Raw genomic sequence first — 16,682 nt, forward strand, 5'->3', positions numbered from 1 at the left:
GACTCAGTGGTAAACGAATTGCCAACTGAGCCATGGCTGACACTAATCAAACAAAAAGCACTTGCACTGCAGGTATGAACTAAATTCACCAAATAAAGGTAACAATATTTCAAGTTTCTAGCCTTTTAATGGCATGTTATTTACTGCCAGTCAAACTCTCTAGCACTGAAAATTAACCATTAAAAGGGTGGAGTCTTATACCTTTAGGATTTAATTGTCTTTGGGATCTAACTTTTTTAAAAAACTTTTTTTTTGCTGGTTTTCTCTCTTTGAATACAATCTTTCATTCCCTCTCTGTTTCTTTTTCTGCACTTGATAGGACATTGAATTCACTCACTCCAATTTATAATTCCCTTTCAGTTCTTGAATTGTTCAATTCCCAATATTTCAATTGGTTAAGGAGATACACAGTTGCTTGCCCTGTTTAAAGTTTAAAAAGCGTCCAGCAAGGGAAATTGATGGGATTAAACTGTTTATACTGCAATGCAAGGAGTATTACAAACAAGGTAGATGAGTTAAGGGCACAGGTAGACACATGGTAGCAGGATGTCATTGCTATAACGGAGACCTGGCTAAAGGAGGGACAAAACTGGCAGCTTAATATCCCTGGTTATACAGTCTTCGGACACGATAGAGGAGATAAAAAAAGGTGGGGGATAGCACGAATGGTTAAAGAATCAATTCCAGTTGTGAGATGGGATGATATACTAAATGGGTCAACAAACGAGGCTTTATGGATTGAGCTTAGAAATAAAAAAGGGGCAGTCACACTACTGGGAGTATACTACAGACCCTCAAATAGTGAAAGGGAGATAGAAGAATAAATATGGAGGCAAATTTCTGCTTGTAAGAACAAGAGGGCAATAATAGTAGGAGACTTCAACTATCCTAATATCAACTGGGATTCAAACAATATAAGGGGCACTGAGGGAGAATAATTCATGCAGTGTGTCCAGGAAAATTTTTTCAACCAATTAGTGACAAACCCAACGAGATTAGATGCAATTCTAGACCTAGTCTTTGGGAACGAAGAAGGGCAAGTGGGTGAAGTGACAGTTGGCAACCATATCGGGGGCAGTGATCACAATTCAGTTAGATTTAGCATTACCATGGAAAAGACAGAGATAAGGCAGGAGTAGAAGTCTTGAACTCAGGGAAGGCGAATTTTGCAGAAATGAGAAGGGACTTGGCTTAGGTGGACTGGACAGCACTGCTGGAGGATAAAACAGTGGAAAACCAGTGGGAAGCACTAAAAAGGGAGATCCTAATTGTACAAAGTAGACATGTCAAAAATAAGAGTGGTACTGCCAAATCTAGACCTCCCTGGTTGTCTAGAGGAATACAGGGGAAGATCAAACAGAAAAAGAAAGCATACGATAGACACAAAGAGCTAAACACTGCAGATAGCCTAGACGAATATAGGAAGTGCAGGGACAAAGTAAAAAAGGAAATAAGGAAATCAAAGAAAGGGCATGAAAAAAGATTAGCAAGTAAAGTTAAAGATAATCCAAAGATGTTTTACCAATACATTAATGCCAAAAGGTTAGTTAAGGAAAAAGTGGGACCTATCAGAGATGAAGAAGGAAACTTGTGTATAGATGCAGAGGCTGTGGAAAGGGTTTTGAATGAATATTTTGTCTCCGTGTTTACAAAGGAAAGGGAGGATGTAGATATAGTAGTCCAGCAGGAACACTGCAAGATATTGGACGGGACAGTCATAAAGAGAAAGTACTCGAAGGGCTGAAATCCTTGAAAGTGGATAAGTCACCAGGGCCAGATGGATTGTTTCCGAGGCTGCTGAAGGAAGTCAGGGAGGAGATAGCAGATGCTCTGAGGATGACTTTCCAATCTTCACTAGATACAGGGGAGGTACTGGAGAACTGGAGAAATGCAAACGTAGTTCCATTGTTTAAAAAGGGATCAAAGGAAATGCTAAACAATTATAGGCCAGTTAGTCTTACATCGGTGGTGAGCAAATTAGTAGAATCAATCCTGAGAGATCAACTGTCATGTGGAAAGGCATGGACTAGTCAGGGATGGTCAGCATGGATTTGTTAAAGGAAGGTCTTGCCTCACAAATTTGATTTAATTCTTTGAGGAAGTGACAAGAAGAGTTGATGAAGGTAGTGTATTGGGTGTTGTGTACATGGATTTTAGCAAGGCATTTGACAAGGTCCCACATGGGCTTTTACTTTCCTGACCAATCTGCCATGGGATTCAGGGTAATGTGGCAAACTGGATAAAAGGTTGGCTTTGTAACAGGAAATAAAGGGTAATGGTCGATGGATGCCCTTGCGAATGGAAAGCTGTCTCAAGTGGTGTTCCACAGGGCTCAGTGTTGGGACCTTTGCTGTGTGTTATATATTAACAATTTGGACGTGAACGTGGGGGGGCACGATTGGGAAATTTGCAGATGACACAAAGATTGGCCGAGTAGTGGATAGTGTAGAGGATAGCCATAATTTCCAAAACGATATAGATGGGTTGGTGGAGTGGGCGGTAAAGTGGCAGATGGATTTTAACATAGAGAAGTGTGAGGTCATACATTTAGGGAGGTCAAACAGTTACAGGGATTACACAATAAATTGGAATATACTAAGAGGGGTAGATGAAGTGAGAGATCTTGGCGTACAAGTACATATGTCCCTGAAGGCAGCAGTTCAAGTAGACAAGGTTGTAAAGAAGGCATATGGAATGCTCTCCTTCATTGGCAGAGGTACAGAATATAAAAGTAAGGATATAATGTTGGGATTGTATAAAACACTGGTGAGGCCACAACTGGAGTACTGTGTGCAGTTCTGGTCACCACATTACTGGAAGGACGTAATAGCTCTGGAGAGAGTGCAGAGGAGGTTTACAAAAATGTTGCCAGGGTTAGAAAAGTGTAGCTACGAGGTGAGATTGGATAGGTTGGGGTTATTTTCCTTAGAACAAAGAAGGCTGAGAGGTGACTTGATTGTGATGTACAAAATTATGAGGGGAATAGATAGAGTGGACAGGATAAAATTGTTTCCCTTGATGGAGAATTCTAGAACCAGGGGACATAGATTCAAGATAAATGGCAGAAGGTGTAGGGGGTACATGAGGAAGAACTTTTTTACGCAGAGGGTAGTGGGTGTCTGGAATTCGCTGCCCAAGTTGGTGGTAGAGGCAGAAACTTTAAACTCTTTTAAAAAGTACTTGGACCTGCACCTTAAGTGCTGTAAGCTGCAGGGCTATGGGCCGTGTGCAGGAAGTTGGGATTAGAAAGGTCAACTGGGCGTCCTCGGGCTGGAATGGACAAGATTGGCTGAATGACCTCCTTCTGTGCTGTAACTTTTCTATGGTTCTATGGTTCACACGGTTCCCAGTTGTCTTGTAGAGGGTGCCACAGTGTTTCCATCTCCCAATACAGCAATTTTCAATGCAAAATGTCATGGAGATTAAATGGACAAGGGCAAGTACAACTAACATTGGGCACCATTTGTTGCCCTGCCACAGCTACTTATGGGACAATGTGTACTGTAACCAAAGAACAACTGGAATTACAATATGAATATTTGATCACTGTAATATCAAACATCTTCAATTCAATGTAATGTTCAATATTAATCCATGTGCATATCATCTGGTTTAGCAATTTAGCATCCCATTTAGCAGATGCACTTTTTAACAATTTTTTTGGTTTTTTTGTAACTTGCCGGTGTGCTGATATAACCTGTCTTTAAAAACATAGAAAAGATGATCAAATGAGGGCACAACATGTGAGTTTTTTCAATACCTACATTGCTTTTAAGATAAACCATTCCAAATTTGCTGGGCACAAATTCTATTTCAACTGCATTGATTTGGTGCATCAACTATAAACCTACATTTGAGAAAGACAAATTCTAAAAAGCCAACCCTTGCATACCATTTACCTAAAATATGCATCAACATCTGAGAAATCCACTGAAGACCAACTCAGTACTTGTGGCACAATGTGCTAGTATCCAACCAGGAGTGTAACAGTGATTACAGAAGAATGAATAAACATTGACTTGGGGAGTAAAAATACACTGGGGCACAGTAACCGAATAGTGTTGTGTGGCATCATATCACCATCTCAAGATATCCTTTAAGTGTCTTTACAGCTAAGTAATTACTTTTGAAGTGTAGTTACTGTTGTTATGTATGCAAAAAATACCTATCAATTTGCACACAGCAATATCCCACAAACTGCAAGAGATAATCAGTTTTGCTGATCTTGATTAAAGGATGAATGCGGCCTTGTTCACTGAAAGAACTCCCTGCTCCTTTTCAACGAAAACATTGAAGTCTTAAGCTGGTAGTCAGGGCATAAGTTGAATGCTTCATCTATGAGGTGGCACCTTTGATAATGTAATATTCCTTCATTACTGTAATGATGGAAGCTTTGGGAAATTTAATCACAGGAGTCGACTGATGAGAGAAAATTTGCCTGTGACAGATTCTGTGAGGACTGCTCCTCCAATCACAGGCCACTTCTCTCCCATGCTTGCTGCTAATAAGCTCACTAGTGCAGCAAATAGGGGAGAGAAATAGTCAGTGATCGGAGGCAGTGCGAAGGTGAAGGGAGTAGGAGCTGCCTGGGGTGGTAGAGGGGAAGAAAGAGACGCTGCGGGGGGACGGGCATTGTGTTGGGGGTGATGACATGGAGACAGGCTGCCAAGGCCGAGGGGGGGAGTACAGTTTTAAACCTGTCAACACTCAGACCACTGACAGCCAAGAAACGTTGAACTCACTGAGGTAATGAATTTCCTGTAAATGAACATGGAGTTTCTTGCTTCAGCAGGAGCTACTATATGGGGATAAACATAGTGGATGCTATTGTAATTAACACTTAATTGGAAAATTTAATACTGAATAGTTTTATTTCATAAGAATGATTTGCATTTATGATATCATATGTCAAGGAATTTCAAATACCAAATTACCCGAGGTGCAGTGACTGTGTTAGAGACAAACATGCAATCATTTTGCATGTACCAAGATCCCAAACAGTAATGGACGGCTTCCATTTTTATAGTGTTTTCCTCAGGACATCCTAAAGTGCTTGAGGCCAATGAAATACTTTGGAAGTGTAGTCACTGTTGTGATGAAGGAAATGTAATGAGGTAAATGATTCATTTAGGGGAGTCTCGGACTGGGGAGCATAATCTACAAATTACAACCAGCTCTTTCAGGAGTGAAATTAGGAAATGCTTCTACACAGAATGGGTGGTAGAAGATTGGAACTCTCTTCAGCAGCAGCAGCTGATGCTAGATCAATGTCAATGCTAGGTCAGTTGTTAAATTTAAACTCGAGATTGAGATCTCAGATGCAATGAAAAGGGTAGTAACTGCCTGGTTAAAATCTTTCAGCTTTTTTTATATGCAATGAAAACACATTAGCTGTGACCTCACCATGCTGCGGAAGGCGTGTTTAGGGTCATGGTTTTTTGTGTAGAAATGGGTCAGTTATTTTGAAAAAAACATTTGTTGTAAACTCAGCAGATCTGACAGCATCTGTAGAGAGAAAGACAGAGTTAACATTTCGAGTCCGTATGACTCTTCTTCAAGAAGAGTCATGTGGGCTCAAAATGTTAACTCTGCCTTTCTCCCCACAGATGCTGTCAGACCTGCTGAGTTTTTCCAGCACTTATTGTTTTTGTTTCAGATTTCCAGCATCCGCAGTATTTTGCCTTTATCTCTGTTGTAAACTTATGCCTGTTGTCTTGTGCCAATTTAAATACTGTGGTGTGTCTAGGAAATTAATGCTTTCCTTGAGTGTTGCATTGGTGATATTGATGAATTCTTCCGATTCTGCTTCTGAGTCCAAATACTGCATGGGTCAACACAAATACAGAAGGTAATGTTACTCCGTGACTGCATCACCTAAAGGAGTTAATGAGAAGTGCAAGGGGAGATAGTGGTGTAGTGGTTAATGTCACTGGACTAATAATCCAGAGGCCCAGACTCATGCTCTGGGAACATGGGTTCAAATCCCACCATGGCAGCTAGTGGAATTTAAATTCTAGTAGACCTCTATGACTCTTAAGTATTTGCGATGCCATGGCATACAAGGCTATGGGCCTAGTGCTGGAAAATGGAATTGGAATAGTTAAGTACTTGTTTGACAGGCGCAGACTTGAGGGGCCGAAGGGCCTTTTTCCGTGCTGTAGACCTCTATGACACTGAGTCTCTGAAAACCAAAGAGTAGCCCTCGAGAAAATCTCAAGAACAGTCCTTGGGGAAAAATAATATTTTGACACATGGCCTTTCTATAGCAGCAAATGTTTCCACTGATCATGGAGTTGAACTAGTGGTTTCCTTTTGTCTAGTATCTTATTTAGCACCTGAAGCTGCTGACTTGCTCCACAGACAACGGCTTCCTTCCAGTAACACTGTTCCTGTGTGATCCTAAGCACCAGGCTGTACAATTATGGAAGGACTGTCTTCACTGACATTTATACACAACGAGGGGCATCGAGGTCGTCAGTGGATTGTGATCTGAAGAAGCAAGCCTGACTGATTTCCACTCGTCATTCATTCATGGTCATTGAAGCCGATTATGGTGTCCTTAGTAATCAGATTACTCAGCACAGATCAAGGATCAAGCCAGGGATCTTCCTGCTCTGCAAGACCAAAAGGGTTGACTATAAGGGAGCATATATTTCATGAATAATGCCAGTGATATTTGGTAGATGAGGTTATTCATCAATGATCCAATGCAAATAGGAGAAGACGAATCATGAATACCTGGGTGTCACTTCTTCCTTCTGGGAACTTCACTGGCAAATATCTTCAATGGCAGAAGTACGGATCTCTCCCAAAGCAATGCCATAATAGACCTTGCCAGCCGTTACTGCAGCCCATGGCATATTTTCAGTGGTGAACTTGGCTGTCCAGTCCCCAGCATTGTCAATGACTATTACTCCAGCATGACTCTGTAATCTGGTCCACAGACATTGAAGGCTAGTGTCAGCAGCCTCTGCTGGAGACATGCCTATTAAGTGGAGGTGGGGGGGGAGAAGATTAAAGATAAAACACACAATGGTTATATTTTGCCCAAACTTTCCTATACATTTCCTTTTTTCCTATGGACAGGATATGAATGCTTTACTTAGAATTTTACATCATAGGCTATTAGACCCAACTACTCCACATCAGTGTTTATGCTCCACCCCCATCTATCCCTTTCTCCCTCATGTACTGAGCTAGCATCTCTGTAAAGACATCTATGCTATTCATCTCAGCTACATCATGTAGTGAATTCCATATTCTAAACTCTCTCTGGATAAAAGACTAATTAATTTATTAATTATTGGATTTATTAGTGAACAGCTTATATTCATTTCATCTCATTTTGGACTCCCATTCTTCTCTATGATTGCACTATCAAATCCCTTCGAAATTTTAAAGACAAATCCAAGGAGGTACCCCTCTGTATTCTTCTAGCAAAATGCAATTTAACAAATTAATCATTAAAGTTAATTTGCCACTTACATGCCAACTCTGCAAGTTTTCCTGCATTTCTCTTTTGCTGTAATATTTGACAGTATTAACAATACTGATGATTTCCATATAATTTTGAAATTGTACTTCTGATTCCCAAGTACAAATTATTGAAATAACTGACGGACAGTAGTTTCAGGACTAATACCCTGTGGAACATCACATTCAGTCAGTCTGAGAAACGACCTTCAATCTCTAGTCCCAGTTTTGTAACCATATTGTTATTCATTCTGCTACTTGTCCGCTCACTCTACATGCTGACCTTAGTTACGAGTCTACTACGAACAGGCCTTGTCAAAGTTCGGATATAATACATTCACTGCAGTGCCCTTATGTACCCTGTTCTTTCTACAAAGAAAGAGGGAAGCAGGAAAAGTGTGTGTGGGGGGTGGGGGGGGGGCGCGGGGGGGAGAGTGAGGGGCGGAGTAGTGAGGAAGCCAAAGTTTGGGGGGAGGGGGGCAGGGGATGGTGGAAAAGGCAAACCTTAGGATCTTAAAAGAAGTGGCCACAGAGACAGTCGATGCATTGGTTGTAAATCTTCCAAAATTCCCTAGATTCTGGAAAGGTTCTAGTGGTTTGTAAAACCACAAATGTAACACCTACATTCAACAAATGAGGGAGACAGAAAGCAGGAAACTATAGGCCAGTTAGCCTAACGTCCGTCATTGGGAAAATGCTAGAATCCATTATTAAGGTGGTCGTAGCAGGACATTTAGAAAATCAATACAGTCAGGCAGAGTCAAAATGATATGTTGGAAGTATTTGCAGATTGATTCTCAACCTATTCAGTCGTGTTATGAATGCACCTTCCTTGGCCATCAAGTCCTGGAGTGAAGACTTGAATTCAGAGCTTCTGGCTCAGAGGTAGGGGGGCAACCAACTGCATCACAAGACCTCCTCATTTTTCCAAACTTAGAACCTTATCGGATGCCTCTGGAGTTCAGATAAATAACATCGGCAGATGTTCTCTTATCCACTACATTAGTAATATTCTCAAATAATTCAACTAGGTTCATTAGGCATAACCTGCCCTTTACAAGTCCATGTTGGGTCTTTTTGATTAGTTCATATTCATCCTAGTGCTCAATCACTTTAATAAATGACCATGAAGTAATGGAACTAGGGGTGCATCTTGGTGATGTGTACAAGTCCTGTTCTTTAGAGATGAACTCAATGGATCAGCAATAGAACATCCAGGGCAGAATTTTGTTCTCTGTCACACATACACATTGGGTGTGTATCAATATAAAAGTGTATTAACCCCAAAATGGACATTAAGCACTCACTGAAAAATGCTGTAATGACTGCTAGCAGATGGTTCACCTAAATGAAGGGAACAGGAATTTTTGAAAATCAGTTGAGTTAAATAAGAAGAGGGGCTTAAATTCAGTGCTGATCTGCCACAAGAGTTCCAGTGGAATTTCACCCCAGGGTAGTTTAAATGTTCATCATGATCAGTAACCCAGGCAAAAGAGTTGTCAGTATCAACCATGTTAGCGGCAGTGGTCGGCTGTGCAGCCATAAATTAATTGTGCCACACATACGGCTGTTCATTTCTGTAATAGCCGAGCAAATGATGTTCAAGTGTGAAATTAGGATTAATGTCATTGTCTTGGAGCGAGATTAGTGAAACCACCTTCGAAATAAGTGTGTCTGTAAAATGGAAAACATACTTATGTACCAAGACATTTTCTCAGTATGGGATGACTCGAGTTCTGTTAGCAGAGCTTGTGTACAAACCACCAGAGTTTGTAGGAGTCATTTTAATTTTCAATGATGACATGAATTGGGTGATAGTTAATGCTGCTCATTACTCACCCTGCCTAATCTTCCTTTTCACTCAGTGCAGCGTAAAGAAGAATCAAGCAGACTGTATAATGGACTGCAAATCAGTTATTGCTTGTTTTTTGCCGCTGTTGAAGATAAAAGTACCCTACGTCTTCCTAAGAGTTTTCTGAGAGGAGCTGGAAGGACTCCAGACTATTTTAAAACACTCAATGCTGTCTGTATGTAATCTGCATTTGATGATTGTGATGTGACTTTTGTTTCTACTTCCCATTTACTGTAAATCAATCCCTAAAGTAGCTTAGTGATATAAAGTATTTGAACAGGGTGACATTATTTGCCAGCAAGGTGATCAGGATGGCCATCCTGCATATTCTCCAGGAACCAACCGCCCATATTCAGGGCTCCCTGATAAAACTGGGCTGCACTAACTTAAACATGGCAGAGGATAAAGACACAAGTTTCTAACCATAGGAGACAATCTGCAAATGGAAACCAATCATTTAAATTAATAAAGGTTTGGGGAAATTGTCTCTAAGCCTTAGTACCAATAGGTGTAAAGATAAATATTTAAAGGAATAAAACAAAGTGCTGGAAAAACTCAGCAGGTCTGGCAGCGTGTGTGGAAGAGAGAGAGTTAACACTTCAGTCCAACATGATTCTTCTTTGGAGCTCAAGGAATGGCCTGCTTAGGAATGGTGTATGCTTTCTGAAGAATGGCTAAGAGCAGAGCCAAGGCTAAGAAGTTGATTAGACTTGAGAAGGATATCAAGAAACTCTTCAAGGAATTGAAACAAAGATTTTCATTGTGCTATTAAAAGGACCTGGGGAAAATGAAATGCGGTGAGTCAGCCATTGCACTGTTAGAAGAATGAAAGATATACGGACTGAGCACAAGCAATATGAAAGACTATGGAACTACCATTAAAATAGTAGATATGATTATGACAAGTTGAGAAGATCACCAATAAGGCATACCTGAGGAGCCCATCAGTTCAAACATGGAGAATCAGATGGTGAACCATCAACTACTTGCCATAGAAGGAGTGCAACAAAGGTTCACCAGACTGATCCCTGGGATTGTCCTTTTTTAAAATTCATTCACGGGATGTGGCCATCATTTATTGCCCATCCCCAGTTGCCCTTGAGAAGATTGTGGTGAGCTTCCTTCTTGAACTGCTGCAGCCCATGTGGAGTAGGTACACCCACAGTGCTGTTAGGGAGTTCCAGGATTTTGACCCAGCAACAGTGAAGGAACAGCGATATATTTCCAAGTCAGGATGGTGAGTGCCTTGGAGGGGAACTTCTAGGTGGTGGCGTTCCCATCTATCTGCTGCTCTTGTTCTGGTAGTGGTTGAGGGTTTGGAAGGTGCTGTCTGAGGAGCCTTGGTGAATTCCTATGAGGAAAGATTGAGGAGACTCAGTCTATATTCTCTACAGGTGATCTTACTGAAACATACAAAATTCTTCCAGGGCTTGACAGGGTAGATGCAGGAAGGATATTTTCCCTAGCTGGGAACCTGTCTAGAACCAGGATACAAAGTCTCAGAATAAGAGGTAGGCCATTTAGGATTGAGATGAGGAGGAATTTCTTCACTCAGGGTGGTAAATCTTTGAATTCCAAAATTCTACCTCAGAGGGCTGTGGAAGCTCAGTCATTGAATATATTCAAGAGAGAGATCGATAGATTTCTAGATAGTAAACATATCAAAGGATATGGGGATCGTGTGTGAAAATGGTGTTGAGGAAAATCAGCCATGATCTAGTGGATTCGCGGAGCAGGTTCAAGGGACTGAATGCCCTACTCCTGCTCCTATTTCCTCTGTTCCTAATTACAGCACAGGATAAGACAGCATGTTGGTTGCACATCATTCTATTGTCATGTGAACTATATGGTGCCAGACTCTGCCAAAGACCTTAAAGTTGTCCAAAGCAACAAGCGAACTGTCAACATTCAAGAGGTTACAGAGGTGCAAAACACGGGTCACTTGATAAATGTCAGTGTGCAGCCAGTCCAGTTCACTCCAGGTGACATCAAAATGTGGCTGGGTGCATTGGACAATCTGGCTGTGATGTTCAAGACTTGCAAACACAAACTAGTTGCTTATTAGTCAACCTATTCCAATGTAACAATGGCACAGGGATCTACCCGACAATATGGAAAGTAGGTCACATATGTCCTAACCACATAAAACAGATTAGATTTAATGCTGCCAATTATCACGGAAACATTCTCGGAAACATCACAAAGTGATGGAAGTGGTCATCAATAGTACCAAGCTAATAACCTGCTCAATAATGCTCAGTTTAGGTTCTGTCAGAATCATTGAGCTCCAGGTCTTGTCACAACCTTGAACCAGAAACAGATAGAGAAACTGTGTGCCAGAGGAAATGTGAGAATAATTGCCTTTGACATCAAGGCTTTAGTGAATCCAGTATGGTGTCAAGGAGCCCGAGCAAAACTGAGACCAATGGATTGTTGAAAGTGACTCAGCATAACCTCAGGATGTCAACAATGCAAACAGAAAATGCTGGTAATACTCAGCAGCACCTGTGGAGAGAAAAACAGAGTTAAAGTTTCAGTTTGTGACCTTTCATCAGGATCGATGAAAGGTCACGACCTGAAACATTAACTGTTTTTGAAAGGTCATGACCTGCCTGAAATGTTAACTTGTTCCTCTCCATAGTTACTGCCTGACCTGCTGACTATCTTCAGCATTCTCGGTTTTTATTTCAGATTTCCAGCATCCATAGTATTCTGCTTTACTATCAGGACATCGGGAGTTCCTCACATTTTTCAGCTGCTCCATCAATAATCTTCCTTCCATCATAAAGGTCAGGAGTGGGGATTCCACAGCGTCCAACTCCATTCATAATTCCTCCAGTAGCGAAGCAGTCCATGCCAATCTACAGCAGAACCTGGACAACATTCAAGTGGCAGGCAGTATATACTAGCAAAGCAATAACCAACTCCAACAAGAAAATGCTCAACTATCTCCTCCTGGGCTTTAACAGCACCACCATCACTGACTACCCCATCATCAATATCCTGGTGGTCACCACTGATGAGAAGCTTAACTGGACCAGCCAGATCAACAATGTGGCTTTCAGAACAGGGCAGAGACTGGATACTCTGATGAATGGTTCTCAAAGCCTGTCCATCATCTACAAGAGTCAAATTAGAAAACTCACCATGCCCCAGGGTGGATGCAAGTAGTAGGAGTTTGAAGTTCTCTTCCACAAACAGCAATTGATGCTTGATCAATTGTTAATTTTAAAACTGAGATTGATAGATTGGCCAAAGGTATTAAGGGATATGGGACAAAGTTGGATAAAAAGGAGTTAAGAGGCTAAATGGCCTCATCCTGCTCCTTTGTTCCTAACTGAAACAACACTCAAGATGTTCAACACCATGTAACACAGAGCAAACTGCTTGATTGGGATCCCTGAATGTGGACACATTATCCATTCCTCTACTGCTGCTGAACTATGGCTGTAGTATGTATGATCTACAGAATGCAGTGCAGCAACACACCAACTTTCCTTCAACAGTACTAACCAACCCCATGTCCTTCATCAGCAGCAACTGTTGGGAACTCCAAGTCACACCCCATTATGATCTGGACATGTCATTCTGTTCCTTCACCTTGGGTGGATCGGTATCCTGGAATTCCTAACCTAGCGACTACCCCACAAACACTGCGGAAGTTCAATGAGAAGGTATATCAATACCTTCTCAGGACAATTAGGCAATAAATGTGGCCTTGCCGTATCGCTCACATCCTGAAAACAAAGGTATTAAGGGATATGGGACAAAGGTGGATAATAGGAATCACAATCACTAGATCAGCCATGATCACTGTGAAGGGGGAACAGGCTCGAGGGGCTAAAGCTTGCATAACTTTCCAGAGCAGAGGTAAGACCTACAATAGTTTAAAGAAAGGGATTGGATAAACGTAAATAAAACTGAGGAGGAAAACTAAACTGGGAGTAGGAATGTTTGAAGAAACATACATTGGGGTCTTAAAAAAATATTTTCTCTGAAAATCTCTAGAAAAATTAATGGAAGTAATTCTTCTCGTTCTGATTTTTTTACGTTCATGGAAACAGAGCTCTTTCAAATAATTGATGACAGAATTAATATTTAACCAACAAACAAAAGCAACAGTAATCGACATTGCCGAAAGGTCAAAGAACACTTTTTTCATTGTTGGTTCAAATTACTTTCACAGGGGCTTTTAAAAAGATTTTAATAAATTTAGTTGGGGAAGAAATCAACTAGAGCAGTAATAAAAATAAAATTAAACGTGGAATCTTTTTACTTGCACCCTGAGCTCTGTAAATGGAGCTCAAGTCACAGCTGAGGTGCAGAGAAAATATGCCCCATACTGAGAATTTTATGTTAGCTGATTAACCGGTTGTAGCACATTACCATCTTTAGTTAGGAATTTAGTGAAATATTAGAATCCCTTGATGCTCTTTTTCTGAAAAGCTTGGAATGGAGGTATTCTAAAAGATAAAATACTGTTATTACACAGCTGTTATTTTAACTTGCTGTAATTAAACTCCCTTTGCTCAAAGTTTACTGAACAACAAGAAGCATTTGGAAAGGCCTTGGGAATAGGAAGAGGTAACTTAGATGTGGTTCCAATTAAAGGGAAAGCAATAGAATGTAATTCATACCTACGAGAATCCAGAAGAAAAATAGGAGACCGACTGCTATAGACCAAAGCTTTTGCAATTAGTGCTGCTCAAAAAAAGGGAGAAATTTCAGACTTTTATAAAATCAGACCGACAGTGGGAGTCTCACTCAAAATGATGCGATGCAGGTCGCCTTTTGGAAAATTCCTAACTAAAGACAGTAACGTGGTACAACAGACTAACATGAAATTCTCAGTATGGGACATATTTTCTCTTCACCTCAGCTGCAACTTGCATTCATTTACAGAGTGCAGGCAAAAAATTGCCTATTTAACTTGATTACTATTCTGTTGTAGTTGGTTTTAGCCCAGACTAACTGATTAAACAATTTTTTTTAAAAGCCTATTACATAAAATCATAGGAGCAGCCTGAGATTTTCTGTCCTTATAAAGCATTGCAAAGAAAGTTAGTGAATGAGAACACAAGACCATTCTTTGCTTCCACTACAAGAGCATTTACTGCCTTCTACAGGAACTGAATGGTACAGCTACAGAATTTCTCTGATCTTTATAGCATATATTAGGCCATCAATTCAAGATTAAACTTTACAAATATATGCTCTAGATATGAAGCCTCACCTGCATCATGGGGATGTGGGCACAATGTACTTTCCATCCACTGATTTTTTAAAAATTCATTTTTAGGGACATGGGAAATCACAGAATCTCTCAGTGCAGAAGAGGCCCTTCGGCCTATCGAATCTGCACTGACACGTGAGATACACCTGACCTACCTACCTAATCCCATTTACCAGCAGTTGGCCCATAGCCTTGAATGTTATGACATGCCAAGTGCTCATCCAGATACTTTTTAAAGGATGTGAGGCAACCTGCTTCCACCAACCTCCCAGGCAGTGCACTCCAGACCATCACCACCCTCTGGGTAAAAAAGTATTTCCTCACATCCCCCCATAAACCTCCTGCCCCTCACCTTGAACATATGTCTTGTCATGACTGACCCTTCAAATAAGGGGAACAGCTGCTCCCTATCCACCCTGTCCATGCCCCTCATAATCTTGTACACCTCGATCAGGTCACCCCTCAGTCTTCTCTGCTCCAACGAAAACAACCCAAGTCTATCCAACCTCTCTTCATAACTTAAATGTTTCATCCCAGGCAACATCCTGGTGAATCTCCTCTGCACCCCCTCCAGTGCAATCACATCCTTCCTATAATGTGGCGACCAGAACTGCACACAGTATTCCAGCTGTGGCCTCACCAAGGTTCTATACAACTCCAACATGATCTCCCTACTTTTGTAATCTATGCCTCGATTGATAAAGGCAAGTGTCCCATATGCCTTTTTCACCACCCCACTAACATGCCCTTCTGCCTTCAGAGATCTATGGACACATAGGCTAAGGTCCCTTTGTTCCTCAGAACTTCCTAGTGTCATGCCGTTCATTGAATACTTCTGTGTCAAATTACTCCTTCCAAAGTGTATCACCTCACACTTTTCAGGGTTAAATTCCATCTGCCACTTATCTGCCCATTTGACCATCCCATCTATATCTTCCTGTACCCCAAGACACTCAGCCTCACTGTTAACTACCCGGCCAATCTTTGTGTCATTTGCAAGAAAGGCCAGCATTTATTGCCATTGAGAAGGTGCTGGTGAGCATCCTTCTTGAACTGCTACAGTCCATGTGGTGAAGGTGCTTCCACAATGATGTTAGGCAGGGAGTTCCAGGATTTTGACCCAGTGACATTGCAGAAATACAGTTCCAAGTCAGGATGGGAAATTGCAATAATTATATGTGAAGAGCCTTAGACCTGAGAGAGGAAAGGTCATTGATGAAGCAGCTGAATATGGTTGGGTCTAGTCAAGAGACTCCTGCAGCAATGCCCTGGGGCTGAGATAACAGGCTTCCAACAACTACATCCATCTTCTTTTGTGCTAGGTATGACTCCAAATAATGGAGAGTCTCCTCCTTATTCCCAGTGGCTTCAATATTACTAGAGTTACAGTTCCTTGATGCCACACTTGGTCAAATGCTGCTTTGATTCCAAGGTCAGTCACTCTTACCTCATATAGAGTTCAGCTTTTTGTTCCTGTTTGGTTCAAGTCTGTAATAAGGGCTGGAGCACACTACTCCTGGAAGAGCCTGCACTAAGCATTTGTGACCAGTTATTGGTGAGTACGTGCCACTTAATAGCAATGTTGATGACTCCTTCCCTCACTTTGCTGATGATCGAGTGTGGTTAATAGGACAGTAGTTGACCAGGTTGGACTTGTCCTCATTCTTCTGGACAAGACATACCTGGGCAATTTTGCACTTTGTCAGGTAGATGCCAATGTTGCATTGTACTGCAACAGTTTGGCTTAGGGGTGTGGCTAGTTCTGGAGTACACTTCCATTCACTCTTCAGTTCCACAGCTGGGATGTTGTCGAGAGCTATAGCCTTTGACATATCCAGTGCAACCAGTGATTGGCTGAAGACTGGCATCTGTGATGGTGGGGATCTCAAGAGAGGCACTTGGGCCTGAATTTTCACTGAGTCTGAACGGCTCTGCGTCTTAGCCAAAGTGGTGCCAAAACCCAGAATCTGAAAATCCTGCCCTGAACCCACCATTTTCACTGGATGAACAAGGGCAGGAGGTATTTCATGCATCTGCAGTTCACAGAGGCAGCAGCACATTTAAAAGCACAGCTGTCTTCAAACAGAAGCAATTTTTGTTACCAAGATTTCCAAAACACGACTT

General features: G+C 41.4%; 1 protein-coding gene across 1 annotated transcript in view; it reads right to left on the reverse strand.

Annotated features, from left to right (window-relative positions):
- Nucleotides 1-6,149: 6,149 nt before the first annotated feature.
- asrgl1 (asparaginase and isoaspartyl peptidase 1) overlaps nt 6,150-16,682 on the reverse strand; it is a 48,946-nt gene continuing 38,413 nt past the window's right edge. The window contains exons 6-7 of the mRNA XM_078541281.1: nt 6,739-6,985; nt 6,150-6,614 (exon numbers count right to left, since the gene is read on the reverse strand). Coding sequence (XP_078397407.1) covers nt 6,768-6,985 — 218 coding nt within the window. The 3' untranslated portion in view covers nt 6,150-6,614; nt 6,739-6,767. The remainder of the gene's footprint in view (nt 6,615-6,738; nt 6,986-16,682) is intronic.

Source organism: Cetorhinus maximus, chromosome 5 (assembly GCF_964194155.1).
Source record: "Cetorhinus maximus chromosome 5, sCetMax3.hap1.1, whole genome shotgun sequence".
Lineage (NCBI taxonomy): Eukaryota > Metazoa > Chordata > Chondrichthyes > Lamniformes > Cetorhinidae > Cetorhinus > Cetorhinus maximus.